The sequence below is a fragment of the Amphiprion ocellaris genome, chromosome 12 (genome assembly GCF_022539595.1).
Source record: "Amphiprion ocellaris isolate individual 3 ecotype Okinawa chromosome 12, ASM2253959v1, whole genome shotgun sequence".
In the NCBI taxonomy this organism is placed as follows: Eukaryota; Metazoa; Chordata; class Actinopteri; family Pomacentridae; genus Amphiprion; species Amphiprion ocellaris.
Window position 1 is genome coordinate 197,994 of NC_072777.1, and position 26,010 is coordinate 224,003.

Below are 26,010 nucleotides of genomic sequence, written 5' to 3' on the forward strand. Positions count from 1 at the left end.
TGACCCAGTACTGCATATTAAAGTATTTACTGTAGTACTACTGTGACCCAGCACTTCATATTAAAGTATTTATCTGGTTCGTTTCCAGACGTCTGGTTCCGTTCCCTGCTGAAGGAGGAAAGAACCCAGAGATCAGAGTTCAAGCTGTTTTAATTCTTGATTATCAGAACCAGCTGTTGTGGTTCTTCAGGTAGAACGTTCTTGAGCTGATGGCTTCAGCTTTTCTTCAGAACTTCTTGGTCCCAGTTGGTGTCCAGAACATCATTAGAGAACTCAGCAGAACCAAACAGACTCAGTCCTGAGAACAAAGCTGCAGAACATTTAGAACCTGTTGGGGGATCCAGTCTAAAACACCTTCGGTTCTGTACACAGGGAACCTGAGCGTCACTCAGTCTGGGTCTGTGCTGCTGCTGGACCTCCGTCTGCTCGGGTCTGGAGTCGGTTTCAGGTGCAGGTTCTTCGTGGTTCCATCCTGCAGCTGAGAGGGGTAGAACCTGCTGGGATCTGCTCCTCTTTCCTGCAGGACTGTCAGGAGAACTCAGCGTTCTCTTTGTTTTAGAACTCAGATGTCCAGCGTCACCTGCACAGGTGAAGGAGAACCTGGAGAGTTTGGCCCGAGCGGAGGAGGCCATGGTTCTGCTGGATCTCAGCGGATCATCAGAGTTTGGTTCTAAAGCTGTGAAGATTCTCGTCTGGTAACCGGTGTTGGTTCTGCTCCTCTGTGGACTCAGAGCTTCTGCAGTGGTTCTTCTCTGATCCATTTTTGTAGCTGTAGAACCGGTTCTGGATGCTCTCTGCTCTCTGACCTGAGGAATATGTTGGACCAGGTGGTTCTTTGTGGCTGAACCATCAGGACTAACTGGGTTCATCTTGGTGGGTCTGAACCTGAAGCCCGACAGCTTCTTCTGCAGGTCAGATGGACCTTCAGCTGCTGTCTGGTTCTTCAGCGCCGCTCTGAGGTTCTTCATCGGGTCGCTGCCGTCCTCACGTTGACCCTCTGGACCAGAAGATGGTTTGTTCTGATAGAAGACCTTCGAGGAACGGAGTTTATCTGATGCAGCAGTTTTACCTGTCTTTGCTGGCTCCGACCCCTCCACAGGTGCCGCCCTCTCCATAGACCCTGTCCTGTCCATAGACTCCGCCCCCTCTGCGTGACGACGACAGTTCTGCTGCTGTTGGAACCTCAGATCCTCAGAAACCTTCTGAAGCTCAGGCTCTCGGTGACGTTCTTCCTTCCATCTCTGAGGGTTTTCTGAGACCACAGTTTTTCCAGAACCTTCATCTTGTTTGAAGTCGATGTTCCTCAGAACGTTCTGGTGGTTCTCCTGAGTGGACATTATGATGTGGCCTGCTGACAGTTGAGCTGGGAGGAAGCTGCTGTCCTCAGGTGAGACGCTGTGGAGGGTCCATCCTAAACCTGGACTCTGCTGGTCTCCAGTTTGTGGGTCTAGCTGGGAACCCTCAGAGCTGCTGGTCTTCAGCCTGGAGAACAGAGACGATGGAGATACAATCAGGTGTGGAGAAACAGAACCAGAAGGTTTGTGATCTGCAAAGACTCAAAATTCAAAGTGACCAGAGAGACGGAATCAGAGAAAGACTCAAAATAAACACAAACAAAAGAAAGAACTACGAGATGGAGAACGAAGGAAAGAGACGCAGAAGAAGAATAAACACAAACAAGTGAAGAAAAGAGGAGAAACCAGCTGATGATCCAACATCTGGACCATCTAGAACCAGCAGCTAACTGGTTTGTGTTTGGTTCCTCAGTAGTTCTGGTTCTGGATCAGCAGCTGATAGATTTTATAAATCAGATGAACATAAAGCTTCTCTGTTCTCATCATTTAGTATCAATAACCAGGTTACAGTGGTTCCTTCTGCTGCTGTATTCATTCAGGAACATCTAGAACATCTGTTAGAACATCTGCTGAAGACCTCAGGGTTTATTCAGGAACATCTAGAACATCTCAGGGTTTATTCTGGTTGAGGAGCAGCTCCGTCCACCAACATGTTCTGTGGTTGAACACAGAAAATACAAAACCCAAACTAAGGGAACCCATTCTGACAGGAACCTTTAGAACAATGAAGGTTCTGAGGCTCACCCGTCCAGTCGGTCCATCTCCTTCTGCAGCAGCAGCGGCAGCTTCAGACCTTCCAGCAGAACCTGGCATTGAGTCCGGTACTGAAGATCCGGGTCGGCCGGGAACGAGGTCAGCAGTGTGTTCACGGTTCCCAGCAGAGCACCGCCCTGGAAGAGGACAGAACCCAACAGAACCTCAGCTCAGAGGAACCAGAGTCCAACAGAACTTTGTTCTGAGTTCTGATGTCTGAGGGTCCGACTGGTTTTATTCTAGTTAGAAAAGCTTAAAGAACTGAACAGGAGTCAGAGAATAAACAGGTTCTATTAAACACGGTTCATCCTCAGGAAAATACAGAACAATAAATAAAACCAGTGTCCAGGTGAGTTCCTACCTGCATAGAACACTCCATGACAGAAACCGCGATGACAGCGTCCTCTATGGTCACCGTCTCTCTGAACATGAGTCTGGAGTGAGCTGAAAGTTAATGAACCGAGTTAAAGAACCAAGTTAATAAACGGAGTTAAAGAACCGAGTTAGAGTTCTGCTGCTTCACACATTCAGTCGAGTCTCTTCAGGTGACCTGGGATTGTGACTCTCAGGTCGTTTTCCAGTCAAACCTCCACAGTAGGAGATCAGCTGGTTGGTGAGATCTGTGGAGATGTTCCTCTACCTGATGATGTTCCTGTTTCTCTACCTGATGATGTTCCTCTACCTGATGATGTTCCTGTTCCTGATGATGTTCCTGTTCCTGATGATGTTCGTCTACCTGATGATATTTCATATCTTCATCCTGTTCTTAACCCTCCATCAGCAGAAGAAGACCTCATGGTTCTATCTGTCTGACTGGATTACAGTTATTACTGTTAGTTTCTACTGTGTGTGATGTGAGCGCCCCCTGCTGGGCTCCGGAAACATCCATTCATCATCTCCACACCTGTCGGGGGCAGAGCCTATCCCAGGTTCACCTGGACAGGTAACGGTCCCTCAGACAACCAGACTCACACCTACAGATAGTTTAGAAGCACCAGGTGACCTCAGCAGGTCTCTGGACAAGAGAACCCTTTCAGAATCCAGCAGGGAGAACATCTAACCTTCTAGCTGTGGGCCCCAGAGGGAACCACCTGATCTAGAAGCTTCACCTTCAGCCAGTCTGCTCAGACTCTCCAGCATGCGGATGGTGGTTCTTGCAGCGCTGCGTCCGTCGCTCTGCCGCTGCAGCTGGTAGTAACGCGTTAGAATGCAGTTAGCCTCGTCAGAAACCTGTGGCTGCAGCTGTTTGATCACACTAAAGTAGACTTTCATCTTCTCCATGGACCAGAGGGTGGAGGAGTCAGCAGGCAGGCCTGAAGAACATCATTATTATTAATACCATTAGAATTATTATCAGACTGTAGGAGTCAGCAGGCCTGAGGAACAGAAGCAGAGTGACTTCAGTGAATTCAATCAGAGCTCATTAAATCTGATTTATTAACAGCTGATAGATTCTGAACTTTATGATCTGAAACACATCAGGAAATCACAGATTGTGATCAAAATCACAACAAAACTCAAAGTATTAAAAAAGGTGTTTCAGTGCAACATCTCGGCCAATCACAGGTGTTTCCAGAGAGAACGCCTTGATCCTATTGGCTGTCCTGTGCAGGTGTTTACCTGTAGGGCTGAATGTCTTTCAGTGATTTTTCTGTCAGATGATTTATTTTTCAGTCCAGCAGGAAGCAGCAGTGAACCAGTTTAAACTGGATCAGACTGAGTCATGTATGTTCTAAACTGAACAGAGGAACACCTTCAGTGGAACATCTGACTTTCACCTGGACAGGTGAGCTGCTGACCTCATGTCCTGCAGCAGAAACACTGCAGAGGCTGGTCAGGGTTAGGTTCCCCTGCTGGTTCCTCTGGGAACCGATGCAGGTCAGGGTTATGATCACGTATGCGTGTGAAGCGTGTTCATGTGTGTGAAGCGTTTGATGATACCTGCTGACGTCTGACGTTACGGTGAGCGTATTGCGTCACTTCCTGTTGTGGAGCTGTGTTGTGTTCTGTGACTGCTGTAGCTTATCCACTCCATCTAATTTGATATTCATTAAATCTGTGTGTAGCGGTAATATTTCAATCGTAACATACACTCGTTTTCTTCAAGCACCTTCTCAGTACTTAATTCTAAGTTAATCTGTTATCTCTGTCCGCTAGCCTAGCATTTAGCAGTTAGCATGGCTTCTCCCTCTTCCTCTCCTTCTCTTTCCTGCACAGTGTGTCACATGTTTAGTTACTCCTCTGCCTCCTTTAGTGATAACGATATCTCTAATAAATGCAGTCTCTTTGTAGCTTTGGAGGCGAGGCTCTGAATTGGAAGCGCGGCTCCGCACCATGGAAAACACCCCGCTAGCTGTTAGCCAGGCCCCCTTAGCCGCTGCGGACCGCAATAGCATAGCTGCTAGTGTAGCTTCTGCTAGCCGTCCCCTAGCAGCTCCCGAGCAGCCGGGAAGTCAGGGTAGCTGGGTGACAGTTCGTAGGAAACGTAGTCCTAAGCTCAAGCCCGCTGTCCCGGCACACCACAAACCGCTTCACGTTTCTAATCGTTTTTCCCGACTCAATGACACACCCGCTGAGAAACCAACTCTGATCATTGGCAGCTCCATAGTCAGAAACGTGAAGCTAGCGACACCAGCGACCATAGTAAAATGCCTCCCAGGGGCCAGAGCGGGCGACATAGAAGCAAATTTGAAACTGCTGGCTCAAGATAATCGTAAATACAGTAAGATTGTTATTCATGTCGGCGGTAATGACACCCGGTTACGCCAATCGGAGGTCACCAAAGTTAGTGTGGCATCGGTGTGTAACTTTGCCAAAACCATGTCGGACTCGGTAGTTTTCTCTGGACCCCTGCCAGATCTGACCAGCGAGGATATGTTTAGCCGCATGTCGTCGTTTCGCCGCATTTCTAGGAATATGGCTGATTTTATTAGAACTCCTAAAGCATGACAACCCAGAGTTCAGACCAGGATGCAGAGTTGTAGTCTTCCACACCTCTCTGCAGTTTCCTCTCAGCTGTCAGTGAGACTGTGTCTGTCCCCCGACCACCAAAATTCAATAAATTAAACAATTCAAATATAAACAAAAGACATAGTAACCATAAAAATCTAATAAAAATTAATACCACTATTTCAACTGAGCGAAGAAACAGGACAATTAAATGTCGTCTATTAAATATTAGATCTCTCTCGTCTAAATCTCTGTTAGTAAATGATTTGATAACTGATCACCAGATTGATTTGTTCTGTTTGACTGAAACCTGGTTGCAGCAGGAAGAATATGTTAGTCTAAATGAATCAACTCCTACTAGTCATACTAACTGTCATGTTCCTAGAATCACAGGCCAAGGAGGAGGAGTGGCAGCACTTTACCTCTCTAGCTTAAAAATGAACCAGAGACCTAAACCTAGTTACAATTCATTTGAAAATCTTACACTCAGTCTCTCTAATCCAGATTTGAAAGCTCAGAAACCAGTTTTATTTGTTGTTGTATATCGTCCTCCTGCTCCTAACTCTGAGTTTTTATCTCAATTCTCAGACTTTTTATCTGATTTAGTGCTCAGCGCAGATAAAGTGATTATTGTGGGTGACTTTAACATTCATGTTGACGTGGACAGTGACAGCCTTACGACTGCTTTTAATTCAATATTAGACTCAATTGGGTTTTCTCAACATGTAAAGAAACCAACTCATAGTTTTAATCATACCCTTGACCTCGTTCTGACTTACGGCATAGAAGTCAAACAGTTAACAGTATTTCCCCAGAACCCTCTTCTTTCTGAACATTTTATGGTAACATTTCAATTTACAACAATAGCTTGTATAGGAGTTAAGAATAAACATCATTACAGTAGATGTCTGTCTGACAATTCGGTGACTAAATTTAAGGAAATAATACCCTCTCTATTTACTTTAGCACCACTTACTGATAAAATGGAAGGGAAATATTATAATTTTATCCCCACAGAAGTGGATTATATTGTTAATAACTTGATAGTGTTGCACCTGTAAAAAAGAAAGTTCTATCTCAGAGAGGACCTGCTCCTTGGTAGAATTCCCAGCTGTAGACTTTAAAGCAGGCGTCCCGAAAGCTGGAAAGGAAGTGGTATTCCACTAATTTAGAGAAAGTTTATGTAGCTTGGAAAAATAGTCTAGTAATTTATAAAAAAGCTCTTGGTAATGCCAGGACAACATATTATTCATCTTTAATAGAGGAAAACAAGAACAACCCCAGGTTTCTCTTCAGCACTGTAGCCAGGCTCACAAAGAGTCAGAGCTCTGTTGAACCTTATATTCCTTTAACTTTGAGCAGTAACGACTTCATGAGCTTCTTTACAAATAAAATTATTACAATTAGAGAAAAAATTAATCTGGCCCTTCCTACAGATGTATCATCGAGTACAGATGTTAAATCTAGAATAGAATTCAAAATCCTTCTTCTGACATATAAAGCTCTTAACAACCAATCTCCATCATATCTTAAAGACCTGATAGTACCATATTATCCTAGCAGAACTCTTCGCTCTCAGACTGCAGGCTTACTTGTTGTTCCTAGAATCTCTAAAAGTAGAATGTGAGGCAGAGCCTTCAGTTATCAGCTCCTCTCCTGTGGAACCAGCTCCCAGTTTGGGTTCTGGAGGCTTAAAACCTTCCTTTTTGACAAATCTTATAGTTAGGACTGACTGGGGGACCCTGAGGGGGTCAGCTGGAGTCTTCCTCTTGGACGTCCCTTAGTTCTGCCCCTAGTTCTGCTGCTACAGGCCTAGGCTGCTGGAGGACCTCTCTGGATGCACTGAGTCCTTCTCTATCTACCATTATATTTAATATATATATATACCATTATTGCATTACACTCACTCTGTTTCTCCCTGTGTCCTTTCTCCGAGTGTCCCTGATCGCAGAGCTGGATGCTTCAGATCTGTGGTGGTTCTCCCACCAACTGGCCTAATCTCCATCTGTGGGATGCTGCTGCTGCTGACCTTCCTCCAGCCCACTGCTTCCAGCTGCCCATTTCCATCAATCTACTCTGCATCTCCCTCACTATACTTGATTTGCTCGTCTACATATTTTTGAATTTACCACCAGCTATATATTTAGTATATTTTATGCCAGAGCCATACACCATAGCAGTAAACTATAATCAGTTTCCATGTTAGTTGTACTTTGCATGTATCATCTGTCCTGTCATGCATGCATCAAATTGTGTGTTTTATGGTCCTTGCCCCCTGCCCCCTGCCCCCCGCCTCTCTACCTCTATCTCTACCTCTTCTGTCCCTCTGAACCCTCCTTCCTGCAGGCAGATGGGTTCCCCCACATAAAGAGCCAGGTTCTGCTCAAGGTTTTTTCCCTGTTAAAAGGGTGTTTTCCTGCCACTGTCTCCTTAGGGCTGCTCTGGGGATTCAGGCATATGGGTTCTGTAAAGCGTCTTGAGACAATTTGACTGTAATTGGCGCTATATAAATAAAATTGAATTGAAAAGCGTGTTCATGCATGTGAAGCGTGTTCATGCGCGTGAAGCGTGTTCATGTGTGTGAAGCGTGTTCATGTGTGTGAAGCGTGTTCATGTGTGTGAAGCGTGTTCATGTGTGTGAAACGTGTTCATGTGTGTTCATGTGTGTGAAGCGTGTTCATGTGTGTGAAGTGTGTTCATGTGTGTGAAGCATGTTCATGTGTGAAGCTTGTTCATGTTTGTTAATGTGTGTAAAGCGTGTTCATGTGTTCCTCTGGTACTTCCTGGACTGCTCCTCACCTCGGTCCTCTAGGATGAAGGAGGAGATGATGCGGTCCCAGTCTGGGTTCCTAGAGTCCAGCAGAACCAGAACCAGGTCGAAGCGGCTCAGCAGAGGACTGGCCAGAGCCACGTTGACCGATAGCGGCTCTCTGGGGTCGTAGCGGCCTTTAGGGTTGGTGGCTGCCAGGATGGTGGCCCGAGTGTTGAGCTTACAGACCATCCTGGAGGAGAAAGAACATCAGAACCCTGCTGGACCGTCAGGTGGTCCACTGTGGAGGTTCCACCAGAGAGTTTGATTAGTTGTATACGTGTTCTGACCCGGCTTTGGCCACGCTGATGGACTGCTGCTCCATGGCTTCATGGATGCTGATCCGATCGTGTTCCTTGATGCTGTTGAACTCATCGATGCAGCACAGACCTCCATCAGACAGAACCAGAGCTCCGGCCTCCAGGTGCCACTCACCTCCATCCTTCACCACCGCCACTGTCAGACCTTCCTCACAGAACACGTTAACACTGTTAGAACCTTTAAAGAACACGTCAACACCGTCAGACCTTCATTACAGAACACGTTTGTACTGTCAAAACCTTTAAAGAACGCTGTTAGAACCTTTAAATAACACATTAATACTGTCAGAACCTTTAAAAAACGCTGTCAGAACCTTTAAATCACACTGTCAGAACCTTTAATGAACGCTGTCGGAACCTTTAAAGAATGCTGTCAGATACAGTAAATAACACATCAATACTGTCAGAACCTTTAAAGAACGCTGTCAGAACCTTTAAATAACACGTTAATACTGTCAGAACCTTTAAAAACGCTGTCAGAACCTTTAAAAACGCTGTCAGAACCTTTAAAAGACACTGTCAGAACCTTTAAAAGACACTGTCAAAACCTTTAAAGAACACTGTCAGAACCAGTAAATAACACATCAATACTGTCAGAACCTTTAAAGAATGCTGTCAGAACCTTTAAATAACACGTTAATACTGTCAGAACCTTTAAAGAACGTTGTCAGAACTTTTAAATGACACTGTCAGAACCTTTAAAAAATGCTGTCAGAATCTTTAAATCACACTGTCAGAACCTTTAAAGAACGCTGTCAGAACCTTTAAAGAATGCTGTCAAAACCTTTAACTGTCAGAACCTTTAAATGACACTGTCAGAACCTTTAAATAACACTGTCAGAACCTTTAAATGACACTGTCAGAACCTTTAAAGAACGCTGTCAGAACCTTTAAATAACACTGTCAGAACCTTTAAAGAACACTGTCAGAACTTTTCAATGACACTGTCAGAACCTTTAAAGAATGCTGTCAAAACCTTTAACTGTCAGAACCTTTAAATGACACTGTCAGAACCTTTAAATAACACTGTCAGAACCTTTAAATGACACTGTCAGAACCTTTAAAGAACGCTGTCAGAACCTTTAAATAACACTGTCAGTACCTTTAAAGAACGCTGTCAGAACTTTTCAATGACACTGTCAGAACCTTTAAAGAACGCTGTCAGAACCTTACAATAACAGTCAGAACCTATAAATAACACTGTCAGAACCTTTAAAGAACGCTGTCAGAACCTTTAAACAACACTGTCACAACCTTTAAAGAACACTGTCAGAACCTTTAAATACCAGACTCAGTGTGTAATACCATCTGAACATGTTCCTGATGAAGGAACTCTACCTGCGCTGGTGGATCCGATTCCAGCTGTGAGGATGGACCGAGGCGTGATCTTTGCTGCGTACTTCAGGAACTGAGACTTTCCTGTTCCTGGATCTCCAACCAGCAGCATGTGGCACTCACCTGCAGAACCGGAACCAACAACAGGAAAACAGAGAAAAAAACGTTCAAATTAAACTGATCCGGGACCAGAGCCCTACCTCTGGTCTTGGTTCCAGAGGACCAGAGACCTACCTCTGATCTTGGTTCCAGAGGACCAGAGACCTACCTCTGATCTTGGTTCCAGAGGAGTCCACTCTCTGAACGCCTCCAGCCAGCACTAAGGCCACGGCCAGCTTCACCACGTACATCCCAAAGACCTGCGGACACAGACTCAGCAGGATGTGGTTCCTTCCTGCAGAGAGAGAACATCTGGGTTCAGCCTGAGGTCAGGAACAAACACCAGCAATGTGTGTGATCCGTACCGGTGATGGGGTCAGTTCTGAAGCTCTGCCAGAACTCCTCAAACTCATTCTGGACGTCCTTGATGAGCAGAGCAGCAGCCGTCTGCTGGTTGTTGACCTCCATGTTGTTGGCTTTCAGGACCAGCTCCACCTCACAGCGAGAACCTTCAAACAGGGGCCTCCAGCGCTGACACACCACCCCGTAGACCGTCACCTCATCTCCTGGAGGAGACCACAAGAACATCACTGGAGACTGGAACTAAACACTGGAACTAAACACTGGAACTAATCTCTGGAACTGAACACTGGAACTAAACTCCGAAACTGAACTCTGGAACTAAACTCTGGAACCAAACTCTGGAACTAAACTCTGGAACTGAACACTGGAACTGAACTCTGGAACTGAACACTGGAACTAAACTCTCGAACTGAACACTGGAACTGAACTCTGGAACTGAACTCTGGAACTGAACACTGGAACTGAACACTGGAACTGAACACTGGAACGAAACTCGAACTGAAAACTGGAACTGAACACTGGAACTAAACTCTGGAACCAAACTCTGGAACCGAACTCTGGAACCGAACTCTGGAACTGAACACTGGAACTAAACTCTCGAATTGAACACTGGAACTGAACACTGGAACTAAACACTGGAACTGAACCCTGGAACTAAACTCTCGAACTGAACACTGGAACTGAACACTGGAACTAAACTCTGGAACTGAACTCTGGAACTGAACACTGGAACTAAACTCTGGAACCAAACTCTGGAACTGAACACTGGAACTGAACTCTGGAACTGAACACTGGAACTAAACTCTCGAACTGAACACTGGAACTGAACACTGGAACTGAACACTGGAACTGAACTCTGGAACTAAACTCTGGAACTGAACACTGGAACTGAACACTGGAACTGAACACTGGAACTAAACTCTGGAACTGAACACTAGAACTGAACAGTGAAACTGAACACTGGACATGGAGCAGAACAGCTGTGGAGGTTCTCAGATAGAACAGCTGAGCTCAGACCTACGTTCTGTTCGGTGGTTTTAGAGACGATGGTGGTTTTAAATGTGTTGCAGTGAACTTTAGTTGAAGCAGGACTTCTATATGAGCTCTGGTCCGGTCGTTCAGCCTCAGTAGAACCTCAGGTGTAGCTTCAGAGCTCTCACCTGACTTACAGCTGTCCACCAGGTCGTCCTCCAGAACCACCACCACAGAGCGAGGGATGCTGCCCACCGTCAGACGCTGCACCTGAGGAGATGATTCAGGTCCAGATGTTAGACTGAAGATAAATCAGGATGAGTCTTCAGGGGAAACCGTCCTGATACTGCAGCCAGTAACAATCAGACCTACCTGCTCCTGGATCTTGATCTCCTGGTAGTCCCTGCAGGATGAAGGTTCACAGCCCTCCGACAAACAGCTGAACTTGAAGGAGTTACATCCTGCCTGGTTGGAGCAGCTCCGCGGAGGAACAAAGGTGTAGAACTGGTCAAAGTCGGCCTGGACCGTGAAAACATGACGGCACTTCGTACAGATGTAGTCCCGCTCAAACTCCAGAACCTGAGAGGAACCAGGGTTAACAGTGGAAAAACAACTGACAGGTAAGGAACATCGGATCTATGTTCTCACAAGAACTAACATTCTAGAGCGTCACATCAGAAATAAAAATAAAAAGCTTCCCTACAGCGCCACCTTCTGACCAACTACCACTATTGACCACAAAGCTGTCAGAAAACATGAATTTACAATTTATGTTTTATATTTGAGACGTTTCTAAAGTTCCCCTCAGATTCACTGAATAGCCTAAACACATTATTTACATGTATGATGTGGTTTCTGCTGCTGCTCATTAAACATGTTATTTACATGTATGATGTGCTTTCTGCTGTTGCTCATTAAACACGTTATTTACATGTATGATGTGCTTTCTGCTGCTGCTCATTAAACACGTTATCTACATGTATGACAAGGTTTCTGCTGCAGCTCATTAAACATGCTATTTACATGTATGACGAGGTTTCTGCTGCAGCTCATTAAACATGCTATTTACATGTATGACGAGGTTTCTGCTGCTGCTCCTTAAACACGTTATTTACATGTATGACGTGGTTTCTGCGGCTGCTCATTAAACACGTTATTTACATGTATGGCGTGGTTTCTGCTGCTGCTCATTAAACACGTTATTTACATGTATGATGTGGTTTCTGCGGCTGCTCATTAAACACGTTATTTACATGTATGACGTGGTTTCTGCTGCTGCTCATTAAACACGTTATTTACATGTGTGACATGGATTCTGCATCTGCTCATTAAACATGTTATTTACATGTATGATATGGTTTCTGCTGCTGCTCCTTAAACATGCAATTTACATGTATGACAAGGTTTCAGCTGCTGCTCCTTAAACATGTTATTTACATGTATGATGGGGTTTCTGCTGTTGCTCATGAAAGATGTTATTTACATGTATGACAATGTTTCTGCTGCTGCTCATTAAACATGCTATTTACATGTATGACGTGGTTTCTGCTGCTGCTCGTTAAACACGTTATTTACAAGTATGACAAGGTTTCTGCTGCTGCTCCTTAAACACGTTATTTACATGTATGACGTTGTTTCTGCTGTTGCTCCTTAAACACGCTATTTACATGTATGACGCGGTTTCTGCTGTTGCTCAATAAACATGTTATTTACATGTATGACGATGTTTCTGCTGTTGCTCAATAAACATGCTATTTACATGCATGACGTGGTTTCTGCTGCTGCTCATTAAACACGTTATCTACATGTATGACGTGGTTTCTGCTGCTGCTCATTAAACACATTATTTACATGTATGACAAGGTTTCAGCTGCTGCTCCTTAAACACATTGTTTCCATGTATGACGGGGTTTCTCCTGCTGCTCCTTAAACCCGTTATTTACATGTATGACATGGTTTCTGCTGCTGCTCAATAAACACAATATTTACATATATGACGTGGTTTCTGCTGCTGCTCCTTAAACACATTATTTACATGTATGATGTGGTTTCTGCTGCTGCTCCTTAAACATGTTATTTCCATGTATGATGGGGTTTCTGCTGCTGCTCAATAAACACGTTATTAACATATATGACGGGGTTTCTGCTGCTGCTCAATAAACACGTTATTTACATATATGACGGGGTTTCTGCTGCTGCTCATTAAACACGTTACTTACATATATGACGGGGTTTCTGCTGATGCTCATTAAGCACGTTATATACGTGTATGACGTGGTTTCTGCTGCTGCTCCTTAAACACGTTATTTACATGTATGACGTGGTTTCTGCTGCTGCTCATTAAACACGTTATTTAGATATATGATGAGGTTTCTGCTGCTGCTCATTAAACACGTTATTTACATGTATGACGTGGTTTCTGCTGCTTCTCATTAAACGCGTTATTTACATAGATGACGGGGTTTCTGCTGTTGCTCCTTAAACACGCTGTTTACATGTATGATGCGGTTTCTGCTGTTGCTCAATAAACATGTTATTTACATGTATGACGATGTTTCTGCTGTTGTTCAATAAACATGCTATTTACATGCATGACGTGGTTTCTGCTGCTGCTCCTTAAACACGTTATCTACATGTATGACGAGGTTTCTGCTGCTGCTCATTAAACATGCTATTTACATGTATGACGTGGTTTCTGCTGCTGCTCATTAAACACGTTATCTACATGTATGACGAGGTTTCTGCTGCTGCTCCTTAAGCACGTTATTTACATGTATGACAAGGTTTCAGCTGCTGCTCCTTAAACACATTATTTCCATGTATGACAGGGTTTCTGCTGCTGCTCCTTAAACACGTTATTTACATATATGACGTGGTTTCTGCTGCTGCTGCTCCTTAAACACATTATTTACATGTATGACGTGGTTTCTGCTGCTGCTCCTTAAACACGTTATTTCCATGTATGATGGGGTTTCTGCTGTTGCTCAATAAACACGTTATTTACATATATGACGTGGTTTCTGCTGCTGCTCAATAAACACGTTATTTAGATATATGACGTGGTTTCTGCTGCTGCTCCTTAAACACGGCATTTACATATATGACGGGGTTTCTGCTGCTGCTCATTAAACACGTTACTTACATATATGATGAGGTTTCTGCTGCTGCTCATTAAACACGTTACTTACATATATGACGAGGTTTCTGCTGCTGCTCCTTAAACACGTTATTTCCATGTATGAATGGGTTTCTGCTGTTGCTCCTTAAACACGTTATTTACATGTATGATGTGGTTTCTGCTGCTGCTCCTTAAACACGTTATTTACATGTATGATGTGGTTTCTGCTGCTGCTCCTTAAACACGTTATTTACATGTATGATATGGTTTCTTCTGCTGCTCCTTAAATACGTTATTTACATGTATGATGTGGTTTCTGCTGCTGCTCCTTAAACACGTTATTTACATGTATCACAGGGTTTCTGCTGCTGCTCCTTAAACACGTTATTTACATGTATCACAGGGTTTCTGTTCCAGATTTTATAGAGCAGAGCTGCTGGTGACTTCTAGCAGTAAAATATTAAATAAACTGACTTCATGCATTTTAGTCCGACTACTTTTAATTCTTTCACTAAAGCACTGGATGTTTACACAGCTTTCTATTCTGATGTTCAGTGGAGTGAAGAAGTATTTGCCCCCTTCTTCTCAAAGTCTTATCGTTTTTCATATTTTCTCCACTTTAATGTCGAAGATCATCAAATTAATTATTATTATAATGTAAATATCAAAGATAACCAAAGTAAATACAAAATGCAGTTTTTAAATGATGATTTTATTTATTAAAGAATATAAACACTTCACAGCTCCCTGCCCGCGTAAAAAAAAGTGTGTGCCCCCTAAAGCTAATACCTGGTTGTTCCGCCCTCAACAGCATTTTCTAAAACTACCAGTGAGTCTTTCTTATCTCAGTGGAGATGTTCTGGTCCACTCTTCTCTACAGAATGGTTTAATTCAGCAGCACTGGAGGGTTTTCCAGCATCAACTTCCTTTTTAAGGTCCTGCCAGGTTTCAATCAGATTCAGGTCCAGACTTTGACTCGGATGCTCCAGAACCTTCATTTAGTTCTTTAAGACGTTCAGAAGTCGACTTCCTGGTGTGCTTTGGATCGTTGTTCTGCTGCAGAACCCAAGTGAGCTTCAGTTGGAGGTCAGGAACTGATGGTGGAACGTTCTCCTTCAGGATGTTCTGGTAGAGATCAGAATTCATGGTTCCATCAATCACAGCAAGTCGTCCAGGTCCTCAGACCATCACACCACCACCACCACCATGCTGGACTGTTGAGGATGTTCTTTCTCCAGATGGAACGAGACACACACCTTCCAGAAAGTTCTACTTTGGTCTCATCAGCCCGTAGAATATTCTCCCTAAGGTCTTGGGGATCATCCAGATGTTTGCTTCCTTCATGTTTTTGTTGGTCATCAGTGGTTTTCTCCTTGGAACTCTGCCATGGATCCATTTCTGTCCAGTCTCTTCCTTATTGTTGAGTCATGAACTCTGACCTTAACTGAGGCCAGGGAGGCCTGCAGAACTTCAGATGTTCTCCTGGGTTCCTTTGTGACCTCCTGGATGAGTCGTCTCTGTGCTCTTGGGGTTAATTCTGGAAGGCCGGAAAGTTCTCCACTGTTCCATGTTTTCTCCACTGTGGTTCTCTGGAGTCCTGAAGCTTTAGAAACGGTTTTGAACCCTTTCCAGACTGATAGATGTCAAATGTTCTTGAATCTCTTTGGATCATTTAGTTGCAGCTTTCTGAGATCTTCTGGTCGTCTTCATTTAGTCAGACAGGTTCTATTGAAGTGGTTTCTGGATTGAACAGGTCTGGAGGTCATCAGGTTTGGGTGTGGTCAGTGAAACTGAACTCTCTTTCCAAAATATGTGATTATCCACAGTTAATCCATGATTTAACAAGGGGGGCAATTACTTTTTCGCACAGGGCAGGTAGGTTTGGATCGTTTTGATCCTTAAAACATTAAATCGTCATTTAAAAACTGCATTTTGTGTTTGCTTTGGTTATCTTTGTCCAGGGTTTCCTCTACATTGATTCTGCAGCAGCGGCCCGCCACTGCTAAAATCCCAGCACCGCCCCTTTAAATTTATTTTATTATTTTTTTTTTTTTTAATAGTCGCAAATACTCCACCGCCGCATGTCTCCACCTTCACAGCAGTCCTGCACTGTGTCGGGTACTCGCGAGTACTAAGGTAAACGACAGATAACTGTGGTGCTCTCAGTAGCCACTCTTTTTTTGTGTGTGTGTGTGGTGGCGGTATATAGCGCCAGTTACAAGTCAAATTGTCTCAAGATGCTTTACAGAACCCACGTGCCGCCTCAACTTACAGCAGAAACTCAACATTTAATGTGTGGAACCAGCTGACTAGTGAAACCTGATCATGTGACAGATTGTTACCTTGGCAACGCTGGTTCGTATGACGGTACCAGTCACAGACAGGAAGTGTCCGACGTCTCTGGACCGAGGGACGGTGTCTCTGGTCAGCTCTGGACACACCGGCAGGCCTGGAATAAAACCTCAGTTAGTCTGCAGCAGAAAGACTGGGTTAAAGCCTGGTTTAACTAGTCCCAAACCTGGGTTAAAGCCTGGTTTAACTGGTCCTAAACCCAGGTTAAAGCCTGGTTTAACTAGTCTTAAACCCAGGTTAAACTCAGGTTAAGTTAATGTTAAACTCAGGTTAAACTCTACGGGTTTTCTACCTCCACGATTCTCAAAGCGTTCTACAAAGTGCTTCATGTGGAGGGAAAACCGCTGACCTTGCGATCAGTAGACGAACCACTGCACCATTGAGCCACATCTGGACCTCTGAACATCTGGACCTGTGAACATCTGGCCCTCTGAAAATCTGGACCTGAGAACATCTGGCCCTCTGAATATCTGGACCTGAGAACATCTGGACCTCTGAATATCTGGACCTGAGAACATCTGGACCTGAGAACATCTGGCCCTCTGAACAGCTGGACCTCTGAACACCTGGACCTTTGAACATCTGGACCTCTGAACATCTGGCCCTCTGAACATCCGGCCCTCTGAACATCTGGCCTGCTGAACATCTGGATCTCTGAACATCTGGACCTGTAAATATCTGGATCTCTGAACATCTGGACCTTTGAAGATCTGGCCCTCTGAACATCCGGACCTGTGAACATCTGGCCCTCTGAACATCCGGACCTCTAAACATCTGGACCTGAGAACATCTGGACCTGTGAACATCCGGATCTCTGAACATCTGGACCTCTGAACATCTGGACCTGAGAACATTTGGACCTGTGAACATCTGGACCTGAGAACATCCGGCCCTCTGAACATCCGGACCTGAGAACATCTGGCCCTCTGAACATCTGGACCTGAGAACATCTGGCCCTGTAAATATCTGGATCTCTGAACATCTGGACCTGTAAATATCTGGATCTCTGAACATCTGGACCTGAGAACATCTGGACCTTTAAACATCTGGCCCTCTGATCATCCGGCCCTGTGAACATCTGGCCCTCTGAACATCCGGACCTGACAACATCTGGACCTCTGAATATCTGGACCTCTGAACATCTGGACCTGTAAATATCTGGATCTTTGAACATCTGGACCTCTAAACATCTGGACCTCAGAAAATTTGGACCTCAGAACATCCGGACCTCAGAACATCCGGATCTCTGAACATCTGGACCTGTGAACATCTGGACCTGAGAATATCTGGATCTCTGAACATCTGGACCTCTGAACGTCTGGACCTGTCAACGTCTGGACCTCTGAACGTCTGGACCTGAGAACGTCTGGACCTTTGAACATTTGGACCTGTGAACATCTGGACCTGTGAACATCGGGACCTGAGAATATCTGGATCTCTGAACATCTGGACCTCTGAACATCTGGACCTTTGAACATCTGGACTTGTGAACATCTGGACCTGTCAACGTCTGGACCTTTGAACGTCTGGACCTGAGAACGTCTGGACCTTTGAACATTTGGACCTGTGAACATCTGGCCCTCTGAACATCTGGACCTGAGAACATCCGGACCTGACAACATCTGGACCTCTGAACATCTGGATCTCTGAACATCTGGACCTGTAAATATCTGGATCTTTGAACATCTGGACCTCTAAACATCTGGACATCAGAACATCTGGATCTCTGAACATTTGGACCTGTGAACATCGGGACCTGAGAATATCTGGATCTCTGAACATCTGGACCTCTGAACATCTGGACCTTTGAACATCTGGACCTGTCAACGTCTGGACCTTTGAACGTCTGGACCTTTGAACGTCTGGATCTGAGAACGTCTGGACCTGTGAACATCCGGATCTCTGAACATCTGGACCTCTGAACATCTGGACCTGAGAACATTTGGACCTGTGAACATCTGGACCTGAGAACATCCGGCCCTCTGAACATCTGGACCTGAGAACATCTGGCCCTCTGAACATCTGGACCTTAGAACATCTGGATCTCTGAACATCTGGCCCTGTAAATATCTGGATCTCTGAACATCTGGACCTGTAAATATCTGGATCTCTGAACATCTGGACCTGAGAACATCTGGACCTTTAAACATCTGGCCCTCTGATCATCCGGCCCTGTGAACATCTGGCCCTCTGAACATCCGGACCTGACAACATCTGAATCTCTGAACATCTGGACCTGGGAATATCTGGACCTGACAATATTTGGACATCATCTGAACCCAAGAACATCTGGCCTTCTGAACATCTGGACCTGAGAACATCTGGATCTGACAACATCTGGATCGCTGAACATCTGGACCTCAGAACATCTGGATCTCTGAACATCTGGACCTCTGAACATCTGGACCTGAGTACATCCGGACCTCTGAACATATCTGGATCTCTGAACATCTGGACCTCTAAACATCTGGACCTCTAAACATCCGGATCTCTGAACATCTGGACCTGTGAACATCTGGACCTGAGAACATCTGGACCTCAGCTGGATCCTGACCTGTGATTCTGGCGTGGAAAGTTGGGTTCCTTCCGTCGGGTCTGAGAGGAGAACCCTGTGACGTCTCCACAGCTTTTCTGTGTAGAACTTTATCAAACACGGCCAGAACATCTTCAGGGAAAGCATTGAAATAATCTCCAACCTGAGAACACGGAGAACACAGAACCTCATCATCAGCGTTGGATCAGAGGAGGAACATCAGCAGAACTTAAATAACTGAAAGGTTAGAAAAATAAAAACATGAGAATAACATTCACCAGGATTCCAGACAGGACTTTTCTCACCACGGTTCTACATCCATGAATCTAAGAACCAATTAAACTGATCATGTTCCACTGGAATTCCAAATGAGTTCATCTTATCAAAACAAACCGTTACACTCCATCACGACTGAATGATTCATTGAAGATGGAACAGAATTTAATCATTTAGAATTTAAGTTTCTATGAACAAAGTGAAAAAGTTCCATCTCAAACAAACTGAAGATGATATTTAACATTTCAGAGTAACGGTTCTCCTTTCTGTGGTTCCCTGTAAATACGACTAAATTCAGCCATTTGCTGTCAGAAGACGTTAGTAGATAGTCAGGATCTACTGAAGTTGGTTCCATCTTGGTTCTGCTGTCTGATGACTCACTGGGTTCTAGGTTCTAGTTCTGGTTCTACTCTGAGGATGACTCACTGGGTTCTAGGTTCTACGTTCTGGTTCTACTCTGAGGATGACTCACTGGGTTCTAGGTTCTCGTACCTCCATGCTGGTCTCGAACAGCGTCATGGCGTTGACCACCACAGGACGGTGGATCTCCTCAGGAGGACCTCCAGAGAGCTGCAGCAGGTCTCCATGGTGATGCTCTGTCAGGTAGGACTCAAACACTCGGCCAATCAGAGCCTCCTGCTCCGGACCAATCATCATCCTGAAGCTCTGTGAGAACACAACCAATCAGGAAGCTGGAAATTAATTCACCGAGAACCAGATGGACCTGTAGAACCCTGTAAAACCCTAACCCTGGAGAACCCTGGAGAACCATGTAGAACCCTAACCCTGGAGAACCCTGTAGAACCCTAACCCTGTAGAACCCTGTAGAACCCTAGCTCTGTAGAACCCTGTAGAACCCTAACCCTGTAGAACCCTATAGAACCCTAACCTGTAGAACATTCTAGTGGAACATAAAATCAGCAGCTTTTTACTAAATTCGTCTCATTTTACCACCAAACACCTGAAAACACTGAAAAGCACCAAATGGATCAGTTAGTTCAGGGGTGTCCAACATGTGGCCCGGGGGCCAAAAGCGGTCCTCCAGAAGGTCCAATCCGGCCCTCAAAGTGTAAAAATTCCAGAGAAGACATTAACTACAGATTGTAAATTAGTAAAACTAGAAATTTAAAATAATTTCTTGACCATGACAAGTTGTTTGGATCAGAAAGCAAAATACTAGATTGTTCATTGTTCTTTTGTCAGGTTTTGTCTGTTTTTGTTGTTTTTATCTGACTTTTGTTGCTTGTCTCATGTTTTTGTCATTTTGTGGGATTTTTTGTCTCACTTGTGTTTTTTGTCTTATTTTTGTCATTTTGTGTTTTGCTTTATTCACTGATTTCTGTGTCGTTTTTGTCATTTTGTGGTTTTTTGCCTCATTTGTGTTGTCCATTTTTTGTTGCTTTGAAACTTTTTTGTCTTTTTTTGTTTTGTGTCATGTAGTTGGGGTTTGTCCCTTTACTTCCATCATTTCTAATCCTGTCAGCGGTTAACATGCTCTGAAATGACATTAGGACGGAGAACTGAACGTGTTTTTATTGTTTTCTGAGTGACTAGTTTTAACAATGTGGTCTCAGTTTGTTCTGATGTATTTCATCAGATCCAGTTAATGTTCTGCTGCGTGTTGTTCTGATGGGAGGCTGCTGAGGATCTGAGTGTTTCTGAGAACAAATCCGAGTTAAACCTGAAATTCTGCTCTGGATCTGTTCCACTGAACTCAGACTAATCCTAACCCTGTAGAACCCTAACCCTGTAGAACCCTGTAGGAACCCTAACCTGGATGACCTATAATTTCTTACTACTAAATTCAGACAAGACTGAAGTCATTGTATTTGGCCCCAAACATCTTAGAAACTTGCTTTCAAAGTATATAGTTTTTTTTTTTGTTTTTTTTAAACAATATCTTTATTGGGCTTTATATTATGAAAAACTTAATATACTCAACATGAAACAAACAAAGAGCAACATGATCCCCCCAAATAAATAAAAGAGTGAAAAAATGAAAAAATAAATAAAAATAAGTAAATAAATAAAGAAAAATAAATATAAATACACAGCATACAGCTCAACAATTCAGCACCACTGTCAAAATTAATTGGCTTCATAACATCTGAGAAACTCAGTTAAAGGTGACCATATTTTCCCAAAGTCCCCTCCTCTTCCTCTGAAATATAAGTAAGTCATTCTAGTACAACACAAGATACCATCTCCCTCACCCAAATATGTATTGAGGGTACGTCCATTTTCTTCCAGTATAAAGATATCAGCCTCCTGGCCTGCAGGAGTCCAAAATCGATGAGTGTTGACTGACTTGAAGTGAAAATACAGTTCTCCGGAAATATACCCAACACACACGTCCTTGCGTGAAGAGGCACCCTCACACCAACAATCTTAGACAAAGTTCGTATGACTGATTTCCAGAACTTCTGTAATTTTGAACAGCCCCAAACACAATGAAACAGAGTACCCTTTTCTTCTAAGCATTTGCTGCACGTGTCTGGGATATTGGGCGACCAACGATTCAGTTTGATTGGAGTTATGTAAGTTCTCATCAACCACTTATATTGGAGGAGTTTCTTTCTTGTGTTGATTGATTGAGTTTGGGCTTTTAAACATGCACTTTCCCAATCTACTTCACGTATATCCTCTTGAAGATCAGATCTCCATGCATCCAGCTTGTCAGTGGTGGTTCCCTTATCATGTGCTAATAGAGCTGCATAAAATCAAGAAATTTGACCTTTCTCCTCTAAGTTTTGGAGTGTAAGGTTCTCCAGATGTGATAGCAGAGGTTCAGATATAATGTGTTTGTATGTTGACATGATGGAATGTTTTACTTGTAAATATTTTTAAAAAATGTTTCTTTGGAATGTCATATGTTTGACATAGTTGGTCAAATATGAGGAGACTACCATCCTTATAAAGGTCTGCCATCTTCTGTACACCTTTATGTGCCCAAGTTTTGAAACCTCCATCTGCTCTTCCTGCCTTGAAGCACTCGTTGCCCCATATAGGGGAAAGACGTAAAATAGGAGGGAGATCGCCAACATGTTGATGTGCCCTATACCAAACGTCTATGATGTTTTTAAGAAAAGGGTTGTTTGTTATTTTCTTTAAGCATTTGGGATTTGCAGAGTACAAATACAGTTTTAATGCAAAGTTTGGTACTGATGTTTGTTCAATATTTACCCAGGCTGTGGGTATCTCAGTTGAAAAGTAAAACATGGCTGAGCGTAACTGCGCAGACCAGTAATACCATTTCAGATTTGGCAGTTTTAGCCCTCCTCTTTCATATGGCAGGTACAGCAAGCGTAGTCTCAGCCTGGACTTATTATTATTCCAAATGAATGCATTAAAAATACTGTTTACTTCGTCAAAGAATAATTTTGGGGGTGGTAGAGGGAGTGATTGAAAGAGGTATAAGAACCTTGGTGGCACGTTCATCTTAATCATGTTTATTTGGCCAGTTATTGATATGGGCATTGTCATCCATCTATCCAGAGTTGCCTTCACTTCTCTAATCAAAGGGTCGTAATTTCTTGCAACGGTGGTTTTAACGTCAGGGGTAATTTCCAAGATACACAAATCCCTCGTATGCATTAATAAACGGGGTTTGTATGATTGATTTTAGCCTTTCGTCCTCATTTAAAAATAGTATGGAAGATTTTGAGTGGTTTATAGTATATCCAGAGAACTGTCCAAATAGTTCAATTTGTTGCATGAGGTTTGGTATGCTGGTAGACAGCTTTGTTAAGAAAACTATCAAATCATCAGCATATAGAGCCAACCTGTGTTCTTGTTCTCCTATACAGATACCAGACAGGTCTGTATGTGTTCGTATTGCCATAGCCAAAGGTTCTATAGCCAGTATGAATAGCATTGGTGATAGTGGGCATCCCTGGCGTGTGGAGCGTTCTAATGTAATTGGTTTTGAAACTAGATTGTTTGTTAAAATACTGGCCGTGGGTCCTGTATACAAAATCTGAATCCATTTAAGAAAGTTGTTTCCAAATCCGAACCTTGGCAGAACATTAAATAAATATGGCTATTCTAGCCTATCGAAGGCCTGACGGGCATCCAGCAATAATAAGGCTATATCCTTTGCATCAAATTTCTCATAAATCATATTGAGAACTCTCCTAATATTGTGGAATCCTTGACGTTTTGGTACAAAGCCATTTTGATTATTATGAACCAATTGTGAGATGTAGGGGTCTTTTTGCTAAAACTTTACAAAGTATTTTAGTATCAACCCCCATTAGACTTATTGGTCTAAATGAAGAGCATTCTGCAGGCGGCTTACCAGGTTTTAAGATCAGTGTGATCATTGCCTGTCTCAGAGTGGGTGGGAGAATTCCATTTTGATAAGCTTCTTCATACATTTTAAAAAGTGGGATTGTTAATTTTTCTTGAAAAGCTTTATAGAATTCAATCGTAAATCCATCCAGCCCAGGGGCCTTACCACTGTTAATATTTTTGATGGCCTGTGATATTTCTTCAGTAGTTAAATCTCTGTCTAATTCCTTTTTTGAAACTTCTGCTAGGGTCGGGAATTGAAGTTGGTCTAAGAATGTTTTCTGTTCCTCTGAAACTTGAGGGCTTCAAAGCATATAGTTACTCTGGATGGCATTACATTGGCCTCCAGTACTACTGTGAGGAACCTCGGTGTTATCTTTGACCAGGACATGTCCTTTAACTCACACATAAAACAAATCTGTAGGACTTCCTTTTTCCACCTGAGAAATATTGTGAAAATCAGGAACATCCTGTCTCAGAGTGATGCAGAAAAACTAGTCCATGCATTTGTTACTTCTAGGCTTGACTACTGTAATTCCTTATTATCAGGTTGTCCCAATAGCTCTCTGAAACATCTACAGCTGATCCAAAACGCTGCAGCCAGAGTACTGACGGGAGTTAGCAAGAGAGATCATATTTCTCCTATATTGGTTTCTCTTCATTGGCTTCCTGTTAAATCTAGAATAGAATTCAAAATCCTTCTTCTGACATATAAAGCTCTTAACAACCAATCTCCATCATATCTTAAAGACCTGATAGTACCATATTATCCTAGCAGAACTCTTCGCTCTCAGACTGCAGGCTTACTTGGAGAAGTGACCTGTAACTTCTCTCTAAAAGTAGAATGGGAGGCAGAGCCTTCAGTTATCAGCTCCTCTCCTGTGGAACCAGCTCCCAGTTTGGGTTCTGGAGGCGGACACCCTCTCTATTTTTAAGACCAGGCTTAAAACCTTCCTTTTTGACAAATCTTATAGTTAGGTCTGACTGGGGGACCCTGAGGGGGTCAGCTGGAGTCTTCCTCTTGGACGTCCCTTAGTTCTGCCCCTAGTTCTGCTGCTACAGGCCTAGGCTGCTGGAGGACCTCTCTGGATGCACTGAGCCCTTCTTTATCTACCATTATATTTAATATATATATACCATTATTGCATTACACTCACTCTGTTTCTCCCTGTGTCCTTTCTCCGAGTGTCCCTGATCCCAGAGCTGGATGCTTCAGATCTGTGGTGGTTCTCCCACCAACTGGCCTAATCTCCATCTGTGGGATGCTGCTGCTGCTGACCTTCCTCCAGCCCACTGCTTCCAGCTGCCCATTTCCATCAATCTACTCTGCATCACCCTCACTATACTTGATTTGCTCGTCTACATATTTTTGAATTTACCACCAGCTATATATGTAGTATATTTAATGCCAGAGCTGTACACCATAGCAGTAAACTATGAATCAGTCTCAATGCTAGCTTGTACTTTGTATGTATCATCTATCTGATCATACATGTATCCAACTGTGTGTTACATGGTCCTTGTTCCCCACCCCCTTCTTCTCCCATCCCTCCTCCTCTACCTCTACCCCTCTACCTCTCTATCTCTATCCCTCTATCTCTGTCTCTACCTCTCTACCCGCCCGGCCAGCAGCAGATGGTTCCCCCACATTAGAGCCGGGTTCTGCTCGAGGTTTTTTTCCCTGTTAAAAGGGTGTTTTCCTGCCACTGTCTCCTTAGGGCTGCTCTGGGGGTTCAGGCATATGGGTTCTGTAAAGCATCTCGAGACAATTTGACTGTAATTGGCGCTATATAAATAAAATTGAATTGAACTGAATTGAATTGAATTAACCTGTAGAACCGTGTAGAACCCTAACACAAACACACAGCAGTGGGCGAGCTTCTGTTGGTGAGACAGTAAATAGTTTTGTGGCTCGTTATTAACCAGGCAGCCTGTGTTGTGTTTATCCCCAGTTAACCTGATGGCCAATTAAAGTGGAACAGCAGATCTCCTGTAAACAGTCTGAAGGTTCTCTTACCGTCTGTTAGAACCCGCTAGAACCATTAGAATCATTAGAACCCGTCTTGTTCTCCTGTAAACAGTCTGAAGGTTCTCTTACCGCCTGTTAGAACCCGTTAGAACCATTAGAACCCGTCCTGTTCTCCTGGATCCAACCTTCCCGGGTCTTTCTGCTACTTCCTGGTTCTTCTTCTTCTTCTTCTTCTTCTTCTTCTTCTTCTTCTTCTTCTTCTTCTTCTTCTTCTTCTTCTTCTTCTTCTTCTTCTTCTTCTTCTTCTTCTTCTTCTTCTTCTTCTTCTTCTTCTTCTTCTTCTTCTTCTTCTTCTTCTTCTTCTTCTTCTTCTTCTTCTTCTTCTTCTTCTTCTTCTTCTTCTTCTTCCTCTGCAGCTTTATTGGAGGTTAAACAGCGACACGCAGCAGTAGCTCTCCCTGCTGGTTCTGACCGGAACACACGGATCCATGAGCTGATGGATATCACAGAAGAATAG

The 26,010-nt window shown here is 43.6% G+C and overlaps 1 protein-coding gene across 4 annotated transcripts; it reads right to left on the reverse strand.

Annotated features, from left to right (window-relative positions):
* Positions 1–132: 132 nt before the first annotated feature.
* On the reverse strand, positions 133–25,827 carry mcm9 (minichromosome maintenance 9 homologous recombination repair factor). Of its 4 annotated transcripts, none has more exons than XM_055015694.1 (15): positions 25,623–25,827; positions 19,727–19,900; positions 18,980–19,121; positions 16,416–16,522; positions 11,328–11,534; positions 11,144–11,225; positions 9,986–10,186; positions 9,790–9,915; positions 9,525–9,644; positions 8,157–8,331; positions 7,857–8,059; positions 3,170–3,421; positions 2,470–2,552; positions 2,100–2,245; positions 133–1,482 (listed from the first exon to the last, which is right to left on the reverse strand). In XM_055015694.1, the coding sequence occupies exons 2-15, from the start codon at positions 19,889–19,891 to the stop codon at positions 216–218; spliced, it is 3,276 nt and encodes a 1,091-aa protein (XP_054871669.1). In that variant the 5' UTR covers positions 19,892–19,900; positions 25,623–25,827; the 3' UTR covers positions 133–215. The 4 variants fall into 4 exon arrangements, 3 of the variants coding, with proteins under 3 accessions (XP_054871669.1, XP_023152133.2, XP_023152134.2); XM_023296365.3 differs by having other exon boundaries at positions 3,218–3,421; positions 25,623–25,826; XM_023296366.3 differs by lacking the exon at positions 3,170–3,421 and having other exon boundaries at positions 25,623–25,825.
* Between the last annotated feature and the right edge of the window lie 183 nt (positions 25,828–26,010).